At 40.1% G+C, this 14,087-nt stretch overlaps 1 protein-coding gene across 6 annotated transcripts in view; it reads right to left on the minus strand.

Annotated features, from left to right (window-relative positions):
- Positions 1-14,087, minus strand: part of Atm (ATM serine/threonine kinase) — a 103,973-nt gene that overhangs the window by 59,261 nt on the left and 30,625 nt on the right. For all 6 annotated transcript variants that reach the window (XR_015626422.1, XR_015626420.1, XR_015626421.1 and 3 more), the window contains 11 exon segments: positions 13,502-13,591; positions 11,118-11,313; positions 10,245-10,444; positions 8,453-8,535; positions 8,201-8,356; positions 6,927-7,002; positions 6,679-6,809; positions 5,025-5,145; positions 3,721-3,894; positions 2,147-2,316; positions 568-814 (listed from right to left, as the gene is read on the minus strand). Coding sequence is in view for 3 of the 6 variants with exons in the window: in XM_087560989.1 (XP_087417115.1) it covers positions 568-814; positions 2,147-2,316; positions 3,721-3,894; positions 5,025-5,145; positions 6,679-6,809; positions 6,927-7,002; positions 8,201-8,356; positions 8,453-8,535; positions 10,245-10,444; positions 11,118-11,313; positions 13,502-13,591 (1,644 nt within the window). In the remaining 3 variants the exon portion in view is untranslated.

Here is a 14,087-nt window from a genome sequence, read left to right on the forward strand (position 1 = left end):
TCACAACAGCATGGAGCGTATGGATTGATCCCTTACCTCAGGTCGACCTTTCCATTTTACAGAATCATTTGAATTGACTTTGTATTTAGCGTTAAATTCCTCAAACTGGAAGATCTCCAGGTAGCAAAGTTCCACAGTCTACACTGTTCCTCAATTTGCATTTTATCTTTTATTTGTTCACTAGGTCTTTAAAGATCTTAACTATTAAAAAAAAAAAAATCTTTGTGACGGGCACTAATCCCTTTAGGTGCCACGCACGCTTCTCTCGATACTGAAGCCAGTGCCACCTTTCATCGGTAGTCAGTAAAATGACTCCTCTCTAAGAGGCAGGTTTCTCACCATCTGCTTCTGTTACAGGGAGCCTCGCAAAGGGCAGGAAGTCTTAGGGCTGCCAGCACATACCCAGGACCCCCAACCCTGGGGCTGCAGGTGTGAGCTGCCAGCCAAGTGCACCTTTTATGTGGATGTAGGGATACGGACTCAAGTCGTCATACTTGAGGCCAAAACCTAAGTTTAAGTTTACTTCTTGTGCCAGTACATAGAGGCAGACAAAAACGGAAGCCATACCTGTTTTCCTAGGAAGTCTTCACCTTTAAGAGTATCGTAGACCTCGGTAGCAGTCTCCCTCTTCTGTGCCGAGCTGCTGTCCCCCGTGCCCTCACAGGCAAAGTACGGAAGGATGTGCACAAGCATCTTTGGAAAGCAGTCGATCAGCAGGCTTTTCCAGCACCTCTGAATCTGATTAGCAATGGACTTCACCTCATCAAAGTGCTTTCTAATTACCAAGTGTGGAATCAGAATCTTGTAACAAGATCTGAAAATGGTAAGTTTAAAATTCAGGTTATAAAAATTTTCAAAGTAAAATTTTACATAAAAAAAAAAACAAAACAACAACAACAACAAAAAAAAAAACCCAACCCAAATTGTTTTAATAGTGTTCAAAATATCATTTTAGGTTTTTAAATATTCCTTTTATATTTTAAATTTTTATCTGTTTAAAATTTTATGAATATGGTGTTTGGCCTGCATTTATGTCTATGAACGGCTTTGCATGCCTGGTGCCTCTGAAGGACAGAGGAGGGCACTGGCTCCCTTGGAACAACAGAGAGAATTGTGAGATACGACATGGGTACTGGGAATTGAACAACCTGGGTCCTGTAGAAGAGAAGTCAGTGCTCCTAAATGCTGAGCCATTGCCCCAGCCTCCTAGGTCACCGAATACTCTTATTTTCATTTTATAAGGGGAGAAATTAAAGTAAAATATAAATAATCACGTTTTTAAAAAAAAGTATGACTTTATTCTTCTTCCCCTTTTTCTGAGTCTAAGTATCATTCTGTAGCCTAGACTAGCCTGGAAAGTATTATATAGACCATGCTGACCTCTAAATTCTGGTAATCCTCCTGCCTCTGCCTTTCATGTTCAGGAATTACAGCATGCACCACCATATCCAGCTAGGGAATTTTATTTTTTACACATAATCAATTTGTCTGCTATTGTAAGGTAAGAGTAATTTATAAATTGAAAGAACAAATGTAAGTTACTGCAAACATGAATGGATGACAAGGCCATCAAATGGACATCTATCAGAAAGTGCCACTTCTCTCTTTTTGGGTGACGGGGTCTTCTGTAGTACAAGCTGGCACTGAACTCCCTATGTCGATGGAAATCTCCTTCAACTACTGAGCTTCCTGCAACTATTTACCCTCAGAGTGCTGGGGTCACAGTACTCTCCACGATGCCTGGTTGACAGACAGTGCTGAACCCAGGTTTTGAACGTGCAAGGGGAGCGCTGCACCAACAGAGCCACACCCCAGTCCCCACAGAATCGGTTATTTCCAATGACCTTGGGAATCCCATAATGTTTAAACAGTCTACTGCTAAGCAGTCGGAAAGAACACCAGGCAGGAAATAATTGGCCTGTAGTAATTAGTCTTTTAGTATTTCCCAAAGGTACGATGCTTGTGTTTAGACCAAGATGCATGGCGTGTACATGGCTGACTCAAAGACACACAACTGACAGCCGGTAGTGCTAGCAATCCTAAATTCAAGTGCATCCTTTGCTACATTCTCAACCTGACTTGTTTAAAAACCAGGTTACCCACTACTTGGAGCTAGGGGTGTTAGGTGGGAGGGGGTGCAGCCTACCTATAGAAATCCTCCACGCTCATGTAGTTTAATAACGTAAAAGGAAAGGAAGATAAGCTGTATTTAGCATCTTGAAGGTTCAGCCATTCCAAAACCAAGTAATCTAGATGAGAAGCCATGAAGTCCTCTAAGCACCTACATCCAAACGACTCGGAGACTTTCTCCAAAACCTGCAGAGAAGACACCGTGATGTTCAAGAACATGGGGATAATTATCATTTCACTCCTTGCTGGTGTTTTAAACAGGACTTCAGAGCAGTCACCCGATGTCTTTCTACCTCGACTTCTTCATCAATGAATGACACAAGGATGGTAAATGAGAAAATGGAAAATGTATTTAATAAGACTGGCATAGTGGGCTGGAGAGATGGCTCAGCGGTTAAGAGCACCCGACTGCTCTTCCAGAGGTTATGAGTTCAATTCCCAGCAACCACATGGTGGCTCACAACCATCTGTAAAGAGTTCCAATGCCCTCTTCTGGTGTATCTGAAGACAGCTACAGTGTACTTATATATAATAAATAAATAAATCAAAAAAAAAAAAAAAAAAAAAGACTGGCATAGTATACAGCACATAGAAATCGTGGAATAAACATCAAAGAGTATCCTAATTTTATACTGCTGACTGTATCTCAAAGGAAAGTCTAAGGGAAAAACTATTTTCAGCCTCACACCCACATTTTTACAAAGCACAAAATATGCCACTTGCACAATCAGGTAGTATACTAAAATACTTAAAATACCAATAGGTAAAAAGGTGAGCTCGGTTAAGACCAATTCCCTGCAGATGGGCCTACCATAGCTCTGTGGAACTGGACTGTACAAAGTTAACTGCCCATCGGTCTAGATGCAGCGCATTAAAACCTGCAACAGGGCCCTGTTAAGGCCCCTAAATAACCAGAACAGGGAAGCCTGCCAGAGTCTACAAAACCGGGATGATCATGCTGAAACGACTGAGCCCAGGCCTCTTTGCTAAATGTAACCTACAGGCCAAACTGTTCTCAAGTACATTTTCTGTCCTTGTTAAATCCCAATGTGCTGCTCCACAATCAACAAGGCAAAAGCAATCAAATACCTCCAAATGCTTCCCTCAGTAAACACTGTCTGTGTGGAGACGGACCATTCACCATGGCGTATCCTCAGTAAGTGCTCATGTAATGCTCTTAAGCTAAGAAGTAAGTCACACTGAGTACAAATTAATATACCACTTAAAGAATTATCAAATTTGGCTGTGGAGGGGAATACAGCTCAGTAGTTAAGTACGAGACTCTGGGTTCAAGCCCCAAAACACACACACACACTCTCTCTCTGTCTCTCTCTCCCTCCCTCCCTCTCCCTTTTCTTTCTTCTCTCTCTCTCTCTCTCTCTCTCTCTCTCTCTCTCTCTCTCTCTCTCACACACACACACACACACACACACACAAACACACTCTTTGTCTCTCCCTGTCACACACACACACACACACACACACACACACACACACACACACACGCTTGCTTGTAATATTCTGAGTCTAGAAAATTTGTTTCTGAGTGTCAAATGCCACCTATAAACAATGTGACCGTATCCAGCATACCTTTTTCACAAGATGGGGTTCTAGTCCATTTTCCTTCACAGATTTGCATAAGGCAAACAAAGCCTGCTTTTCACAGATTGGGCTACAGTGCAAGACCACAGCTATCACCGTCAGCAATACGGATTTTCTATTATAAATCTCATCCAGAAGATCAGGGTTCTGAGAATCACATAACTTCAAAAAAACCATAAGAATGTTGACATGAATATCATAAAATCGTAAATCAACCAAGCAAGCTCAAATTCAAGTATTCTCTAACTTCTAAGCAGCCCGCAAAGTTTAAATCCTATAAAAATGAGCGAAGAGAAAAGACTTGAGAAACAAGCTTTTCTATAGTTAACTAAAGCTCCCGTTTCTTAAGATCTAACGGAAACCATGACCAAAGGGAAAAAGATTTTAGCAATGTGTTTATAAAGAACAAACAGCAAAGGAGAACAGAAGTATCCAGAGTTCTTCCACTACAGCTGCTACTCCTTTGAGGATTTTTATTATTAAGACAACCTTGTAGTGTTTTCTTCTTTAAAAATCACCAAGACCTGTATTATGAAAACAAACGAAGTCTTACAAATAGAATGACATGCTTGCAGTTTAATGATAAACAGAGATACACTTATATTTTTAAAATTTATTTTTATGTGTCTGGGCTTTTGGCCTGCATGTATGTCTATGTGCAGTGCCTGTAGAGATCAGAAAAAGGCACGAGAGCCCTAGGAACTGGAGTTACAGGCAGTTGTGAGTGTGGGTGCTGGGAACCATGCCCCTCTCCTCTGGAAGAGCAGTCAGTGCTCTTAACTAAGTCATTTCTCCAGCCGCTATCTTCATTTTGTAACTAGCTGTAATCACTCCACAATCCAAATTTAGCTCACTCTTTGAATAGTAAGGCCAGAGACATACACCATCACACACACACACACACACACACACACACACACACACACACACACACACACACACACACACACACAGAGCATTTTTTCGGTGTGTTTTGTCTTTTTGATTTGAAAGATTTCTTAAAATTTTTCTAAAAAAAACCTTTTAAAGCTTTCCAAAGTATCAAAATCCCCATTAAAGTTGGATTGTCCTCACAAATACAGATAAGTTAAAGCAAAAGTAAATTCTATTACTGGACTCATTCTGACCTATAAACTTCATACAGAAAAATTTTATTCAGAGCATACGGTTGACTTAGACCAGCTTTATAGTGTAAACTATAAATACAAACTCTTGTCTCCAGTGTACTAGAGAAATATGACACAGACCGCCCACATGCGAGAGGACAGAGCAATACATGTCACCACAGTTACCAGTTCTCTGATTCCTGCCTCTGCTATCATGTATGCACTGTTGAAAGATGTCTGCTGAAACTTCAGAGGAAGTGCTTTCAAGCTTCTGGAGGAATCACCTTGTCTCATATCCTGGAATAATCTTTAAAAAAAAAATCAATTTAGTTCAAACCCTACATATCAAAACAAAGCATATTATGGAACAAAAGAAAGCCCCTCCATGGGGTAAGGTATCAGGCCTTGGTTTGAAAGACTACTTTAGCAGTTCAGACTGTCTGCTAATCGTTAATCTATAAGCCAATTTGTTGGGAAAGAAGATTTCAAAGCTTTTTGAACTACTGGTCATCAGATTTGAACATTAAACTCAGGCAGTCAGAAAGATAGATACACTGTCTCTTAACAAACATGGATCACAAGAGTTCACAAACTTATCTGTCAATATGCTATAACATTTAATCAGCCCAACAGTGAGTCACTTAATGCTTCGGTGTTCAGTTTACGTTATCTTTTATGTGGAAAAAGGTTATCAGTGCCTCTTACATATAATACCTACATATTTAATCAACTCTGCAATAAGTTTTGCCCTTGATATTTCTTAGAAATCAAAATTTTACATTTTGTTATTTCTGATTCCTTTATTTTGCTAGCTTTTCTTGAAACAGCCCAACATTAAATGTCTAATAAATCAGGGACCAAAAACACCAACGAATCCTACTTACTGACCGTTCTTGAATTTTTTTAAATTTATGAGAATTTTTTTCCACCATGCTACCACTACACTGAGTTATAAGACACAACAATAATCCTCTCACCTGAGAACTTTAACCTCAGGTCAGTAAGGACTTGAACTCCCACACAGAACCACTGGCAATCTGGATGATGCACTGCGTTCTTACTATGAGGAAGGTGATGACACCTGGCTCAGGGAAGCATGGCTGTCTCAGATGCAAACTGTGGACTCCTTAGTTCTAAAATCATAGACCAGTGACTCTCAACCTTCCTAACGCTGCGACCCTTTAATACAGTTCATCATGTTCACAATGACTCTCAGCCATAAAATTATATTCGTTGGTACCCCATAGCTGTAATTTTGCTATTGTTATGAGCTGTAATGTAAATATTTGTTTTCTGATGGTCTTAGGTGACCCTCAAAGAGGTCATGACACACTGGTTGAGAATCACTAAGATTCAGTGTGTGACTACTTGGACAATTTCATGTCGACCTTCTTTTACGGGTCACTTAGGTCCAAATAATATGTGATTTCCAGCTTTGATGATTTTAAAGCAGCGTATAATTTCTTTTCCAAAACCATTTTTATTTCACCATCAATGAACAACCAACACAGCCAAATATTATTTTAGGTTAAAGAAACAGCAGTGATCATATCATCATCACATGAAGTGAAGAAGCTACCACTTTATTGACTTGCGTGAAGTCAAGGTAATGCCCAAATACTCTACTCCTCCTCAGGTGGCAGGGGTGTAGACACCTATCACTCAAACCGATGGATTACTGGCTCTACCGCACTGAGCAAGTCACCTCTCAAAGCCAGAGTTTTCACTCGTCAATTGGAGAAAATAATGCTATCTAAGCAAAGGAACTGTCAGATTAAAGAAAGACCACAAATCCCAGGGGTCGCGCTGAGGTCAAGAGCTTCTGAAAACAACTCAGTACCTGCTGATCGACCCCGCAGCCAACATCCGAACGTGATGGTGACCGTCAGCAAGAAACTGTGGAAATGCTTCACGTACAGGAAAGTCCTGTCCCTTTACATTAAGAATCGCCCACTTGGAATATGGATCAGCCTGTAGTAAAACAACAATTGAGGTTAAATACAAAGACATTAAGGGAGAAACTCGTGATTAGCATACAGAAGTAAAGGTGGCTTTAATGAAGAACTTTCTAGTAGCACAGTGACTCACCTCAAGCAGTGTTTGAAGACACTTTACTAACGCCATTCTGACAGAGAATATACATTTCTTTTCCTTTGTTAAATGCCTGAAATTAGGTAAGATTTTCAATGTAATAATTATTCAAACAAAAGCAAAGACAAAAAAAAAAAAAAAAACAATGGATATTAACGTTATCACTGGTTATTTCCAAAATTTCCATTTTAAATTAATCCTCATTATGTAGAAGATGCCAGTGTAATTACCCCTCCTAAAATTGAAGCTAAATTTAAAATAAAATCATTTTGCTGTACATTATTTGTTCTGTATCTTGGAACTGACATACTTTGGGCACACATGCAAACTAAAGATAGTTCTAGTTGTTATAGTGTAGATTTAGAGAATCTAAGTTCTATACTGACTTATTAATCAAACAGAATGAGGCATCTAAGTTACATGCAGGTGATCATCTATAAATATTCAGTGTTACTGTTGGGCCGGTGAGATGACTTAAGTGGGTAGAGGCACCTGCTGGACCTCAGTTCAATCCCTGGATGAGAAAACTGGTTCCCACTAGTTACTGTCTGACCTGCTGCCCATGTGCACCGTGGCACTGCTCATGACCTCCCCACACAACATAAATACAACGTTAGAAAGGTGTTTAAAATGTTACTGTGAGACTATGAGTGAAATTAACAGTTTAAGAGCCAATTGGCTTTTAGGATTGTTGCACTTTTTAATCCAACACCTAGATCAAGTTACTATGTGACTCAAATTTACAAGGTCATATGCTAAACACCATAGGAAATAAAAGCCTTATTAAAAACAATGTAGCTTTTCAGGGAATGGAAGACATAGCTGGGTAAATGGCTCAACAGAAAAAGGACTTGCCACGTTGAGTATGAAAACCACAGTGTGGATCTCCAGAACTCATGTAAAGTAAGATGCAGTAGCATCCACGTGTGTAATCTCAAGATGCCTACAGCAAGACGGAAAGCAGCAGCAGAAGAAACTCGTGCAGCCGCAAACATTATACCTGCTTCTAACAGGCACAAACTGAGGGCTGACACCCAAAGTTGTTATTTGACTACTACAGGAGCACAGTGACACACATGTACCCATGCTCATACGAGTGATCATTCACAAACATACTCATTAACAAGACAAATTGTGTATATAATTGTTAAAAGATGCAAAATGTTTTACAAGATAACCAGGAAAAAAACAAAAAAAACAAAAACAACCCACTAGTGTACAGCTTCCATCCAGAGGTAGAAAAGTAACCAGAGAAAGAGACTTATGCCTACCAAAATGCTCCCATCACTGTCAGGAACTGTCCTTGAGCATTCCTTGTGCTCTCTGTGTCCACGCTGCCCTGACCTAGGTTTGTCACTATATGGAGGACATTGCTTAAAATCGTCTTGCAGACATCTTGGTCACGCCGATACAGAGAACATACAAGGCTGTGGCAGAAAAGGTTTAATGTTATAAGCTGGTATCCAAGAACACTGTCAGTTCATAATTCAAAGTGAGCATAACATGTGGCTTTCATTTCTTACGATAATGGCTGCAGAAGTTCAACAACATCTTCCATTGGCAACAAATGCTCTTTTCCAGGGAGATCCTTCAAAAGCACCAAGTACTAAGGTGGTGTAAGAAAAAAGAAAAACCAGCTTTACCCACAGATCACCTACTTTTAAAAGCATATATAAGCAAATTCAAGCATGCACATAGCCGTAAATCTCTAAACACAGCATATAATAAAATTATCTTTAAAATCAAATACTGGATTTAAAATTCAGCACAACGGCCTTGACTCGAATGGTTAAAAATCCTGACCATATATGCCAAGGAGAACATACACTCTCACACCAGGAATATATCCATTATTTGGATAGGTGACTAAGGAGAAGAAACAAGAACATCTATTTCTGGAATTCGATAAATGATGATTAGTGTCTCCACTGCGGCTAAAGATAAGGAATCTGAGACTACACTATGTCTCTACAGTCCCAGAATAATGCCTGCCATGGCAAGTTCAACGATGAAAAACTACTGCATTCTGGGGAGCCAAGACTAATCCTAAGAAGTAAAATATCCTAACATACCTAAACACCATGGCAGCTCTGTAACTTTGTGTTACTGTATACACAGAGAGCTGTGTCACACATAAATATTTATAAAGGTAGTTGTAACTAAGCCATTGATTTCTCAGCCGTTTAAGTCACTCTCTAGTCACACAAAAAAAATCCTAAGAGCTATTTCTCATATCTCTCATGTCATATAAAGAACTTGTTAAAAGCCTCTTTAATGCCTAGCATGTGAGTCACATGTAACGTTACTGAGAATGAAAAATGATTTTAAACATCAAAACCTTACGAAAAGCACAGAACCCCTCCCACTGGTCAGCGGTTAAGAGTTTACCAGGATGTTCATGAAGAGTGAGGCCAAGGGTCCTTACAATGAAACCTATTTTTATTAGAGAATACCTATGCGTGTTCAACACATCCACGACAAGGGTTCTAACACGCGGTTAGGAACTCACCAGGTATGTCTGCTCATTTACCAGAACCAAGGATATGACCTTGAACACACACACCCAGAATATACTCAACAGGCCAGGAGCCATTTCCAACTGTTTACTGGGAGTGAGGTTCCATGTAAGAACTTAGTTTCGTAGAAGGTTACTAAGTGAACAAATATTTGTTTGTGAAAACGTAAGATTCTCATTTTGTCTTATAAAGACAAACAAGGTAGGTGCAAATTTGCACAGAGGAAAAAGAAATAAGCCATAAAGTTATGAACTGGAACTAAGGGTATGCAAAACTCAGACCTCAAATTCCATGTTATAAATTAATTTTTATAGTCAAGATCTATGTTTTGCTGACTGCTAATTGCACTCATGATCTCAGCACTTGGAAGGAAGACTATTTAGTACAGGCTAGCCCGGGCTACACAGGGAGAACCTATCTCAGTGAAGACGTTCCTGTTCCAGCCTATAATAACTCATAAGAATTACACCTAATGATATGCAAATACTTCCGAGTTTTAGTGCTTCAGCATCCATTCTGATTCTTCTCACAGCATGTTAAAAGAAAACACTGAGAAATCTGGGCACAGTAGACAGCGTGGGCCTCTTACTCCATGTACTCAGTGAGACTGCTTCAGCCTGGTCTGAGAACACATACGCACATATGCAGAATATATTAATATATTATACATATTCCTAAAATATTAGGACTGGGCTCAGATTATCTTCCAAAAACTTAATCTCAAGCCTTCCAAGTTACTGTTTCACTCTCACAGATCCAACACGGCAACACCAGACAGAACCCGAAGCTTCTGACTCACCATGTGTAGGTGTAGGGATTTAGTGAGATCGAGTGTGCTAGGATCAAGTAACATTAACAACTTTCTTCTAATATCAGCTCCTCTGAAAGACGCAGTCCGGCTCTGACATGCAGTTACAGAGAGGCACAAGAACCTGAGCATGTCTAAAAGAAGATGATCTTGTCTGGACAGCCAGTCAGCAGTTAGAGGATTCGCGGCACCTAAAAACGAAAGGCGCTTATTAACACCAGGAGAGGGAGGGGCACCGTAGACAGATTCGATCTCAGACGGCTTTCCAGCGTTCCACAGTCCAAATGATCTATTGTCTAGTTTCTCCTAAACTACTGTACATTTGAAGCTCTCCCATGAAGAATAAAATGAGAAACTCATAAATGTGATTTTTAAGATGAGAGTAGCTTAGAATGTGTAGTAAGGAGGAACAGTGAATTTGGTTCAACAAGTAAGGACGCTTGCACACAGCTGACAAAACTGATTTAGAAACCCAGAACCCACAGTGCACAGTTGGAGAGAACTGACTCCTAGAACACTGTCCGCCAATCTCCATGTGTGTGTGCCCACATTAACACACAAGGACACAGAAAAGAATAAAGACAATATATATATTTTTGAGTGCCCAGGCATGGTAGCACACACTCTTAATCTCAGATCATGCGAGGCAGAGGCTGATGGAGCTTCGTGAGTTTATTAGTCAGTCATAGTGAGTTCCAAGACAGAGCTACAGAGTAAAACGCTGTCTCGGGTGTGTGTGTGTGTGTGTGTGTGTGTGTGTGTGTGTGTGTGTGTGTGTGTGTGTGTACTTTTCGGTGAGGGCCCTCATGTGCCAAACGAATCTAAGATGGTGAAGGAAACTCAGAGCAGTAAGTACTTATTTACCAACAGCATTCTGGTTCTCTCCATAATCGTTTGCATCGCTCACAGTACTAGCAGAGTAATCGCTAAATAGATCTGTGGATGATGAACCCTGTGTCTCCATCAGACTTTCACCACCATCACCACCATCACCATCATCATCATCATCTCTCAACGAATGCTCCTCTCCATAGTCAAATGGCTTTTTCGTACAGGATGCCTTTAGAGAGGAGAAACAAAGATGTTTTCAACTTCTTTCAGAGGGACCTTAATTCACCATTTTGTAGGGAAGTGGATATATAAACTGGAATTTGTTTAGATAGTAAGATAATAACAAAACTTTAAAAATAATTTCTCACATGAAAAGCAGTATAGGCCAGCAAGATGGCTCACGGGATAAAGGTTCTTGCTGTCAGGTCTGATGACCGGAATTGAATCCCTGGAACCCACATGTGAGGAAGAGAATCAACTCCAGCAATTGTTCTCTGACTTCCACACGTGCACTGTGACACATGCACACACACATACACACAGAAATAAAGTAAATGTAATAAAAACAAAGTCCAGTAGTCATTCTGTATTGTATTTGCACATTCAAACACCACCATGTGCCCACACACACAGAACAATACTTTGCAACATTTAATAAAAATGTTAAAAGCTAGCACTAGAAGTTGACAGAAGCATGGAAAGAGTATAAATTATTAGAATTTTTATGTAGGGCAATAGCAATAGCTTACATCCAAATCACATCCAAAATCAAAATTAAAGCTGGGCACAAAGGCATGTGCCTGTATTTCTACCTCTTTGGGTACTTGAACCATTTGAGCCTAGAGCTCAAGGCCAGCCTGGGCAGCACAAGCAAACAAACAAATAAGCAAACAAAAAAAAGGTCCTTAAAGGGGCTGGGGATTTAGCTCAGTGGTAGAGCGCTTGCCTAGGAAGCGCAAGGCCCTGTGTTCGGTCCCCAGCTCCGAAAAAAAGAACCAAAAAAAAAAAAAAAAGTCCCTAAAATCATCATACATTCCCTTGAAAAAGCAAGTCCCTCTCTGGAATTTCTCTTGCAACCTTCAAGTACACCAATGTAAGAAGACAAAGCAGAAATGTAGGCGTCTCTGTGGCAGAGCTCTTGGTTAGAAGAGGAAGGCAACTGGAAATGTTAGGTAAGAGCGGATGGGTTTGGCAGGGGTATGTGCCCCTCAACAGACTGCCTGTGAGGCTTAGGCAGGATGACAACTATCCAAAATTCACCGCCAAACTGACAAAAGAAAAAGGCAAGAGCATGTTAAAATGTGTTGTTACTCCTTTAGAGATACACATGTACTACTCCCAAGGAGTGGAAAGCCATGAGTGTACAATAGAGCACAGCAGTGTGGACCTCATAAATAACTATGGTAACAAGGAAAAACTTTGTCATGAAATAAAAAATACTGATGGTACAGAATATCTTTTTCATCCAGTGAACTACAAAAAGTAAACAATAAAATAAAAAAATGCATGTATAACATAAGTCCAGTGTCACAGAAGACAAAGTATAAATACCACAGTCAAAACATGTCCCAAGAAGACAAGGTGTTTCCCCTACTTTGGGATTTTTTTTTCTTACAGGAATAATTTTGGTGGGTATGGTAATGCACAGCTTTAATCCTAGCACTCAGGAGGCAGAGTCAGACCTCTGTGAGTTCAAGGCCAGCCTGGTGTACACAGCAAGTTCTAGGCTAGCCAAGCTGTCTTGAACAGTAAGTTGAATCTTTCAATTATTGAGTAGGAAACTAAAAGACAACTAAACTACCATGCCAGGTACTGATCTTAGGAACAAATCAGGGTGGAGAGATGGCTCAGCGGTTAAGAGCACTGACTGTTCTTCCAAAGGTCCTGAGTTCAACTCCCAGCAACCATGTTGTGGCTCACAACCACCTGTAATGGGATCTGATGCCCTTTTCTGGTGTGTCTGTAGACAGCAATAGTGTACTCATGTGTGTAAAATAAATAAATAAACCTTAAAAAAAAAACAAAAAAAAATCAAATATATGTCCTCCTTAATGCAATAAGCTTATTAAAGGCTACACTTATTGACCAAAAATTCCAACATGCTATATACCATGAGATGCCTATCTATTCACTAGGTATTTCAACAAAAATTTGCAATTTAGGACTGGCAATGTAGGTCAGTGAGTAGAGGTTTTTTCATGCAAGCCCAACATCCTGAGTTCAGTCACTGATCTGAGAAATGACAGATGAGAACCCACTCCCTAGAGCTGTCCTGACTTCTGCACATACTGTAGTACACATGCGCTGGCTGGCTTGTGCTTGCTCAGGTCCCTTCGCTCGCTCGCACGCATGCACGCATGCTTTTACTGCATCTCAGAATCAAAGAAACTTAGTAGTAAAAAAGGCTTCATACTTACCAAGCTTTTACAAATATCTGCAATGTCATTCATGAGCTTGGACGTTAATAATCGCAGGAAAAAGCCAGAGGCTATCTTGTTTAGAGTGTGCTGTGGTTTGAAAGCAGACACAAGCAATGACTAAGCGAGGCGAATACATAGGTTTTGTAATACTACTTTCTGTACCTTGAACGAAATGTAGATAAGGAGTTCAGAACTGAGGCCACGTTATAAGTTAGGATACACTACCATCTTTCTTTTTTAAGAACAGGACTTATTAAGTCCATTTCAAGAGGGCAGTAAAATAGGGAGTAACCAGAACAGCAACTACAGCCTCATCTCTTTCCTTAAGGAAGTATCTTTGTGTTTATGCATCATTAAAGTACCGGCTACTGATCCTAAACGTAACAAGCCATTGGCTGTGAGGCTTATTCTATCATTTCATGTCTTCTATACTTATGTAAGTACAGGTGAGACACTAGAAAACAAAGCTAGATGCTACAGAGATAAAGCGGCCTGTGTACTAGCTCCAGATGCTGTTCCGTTTCCTGGCAGCAGTCTAGCATGGCTTAGCTACCCCAACAGGCAAAATCAAAGCAAGGATGAC

The sequence above is a fragment of the Rattus norvegicus genome, chromosome 8, assembly GCF_021556685.1.
Source record: "Rattus norvegicus strain SHRSP/BbbUtx chromosome 8, alternate assembly SHRSP_T2T, whole genome shotgun sequence".
Classification (NCBI taxonomy): Eukaryota; Metazoa; Chordata; class Mammalia; order Rodentia; family Muridae; genus Rattus; species Rattus norvegicus.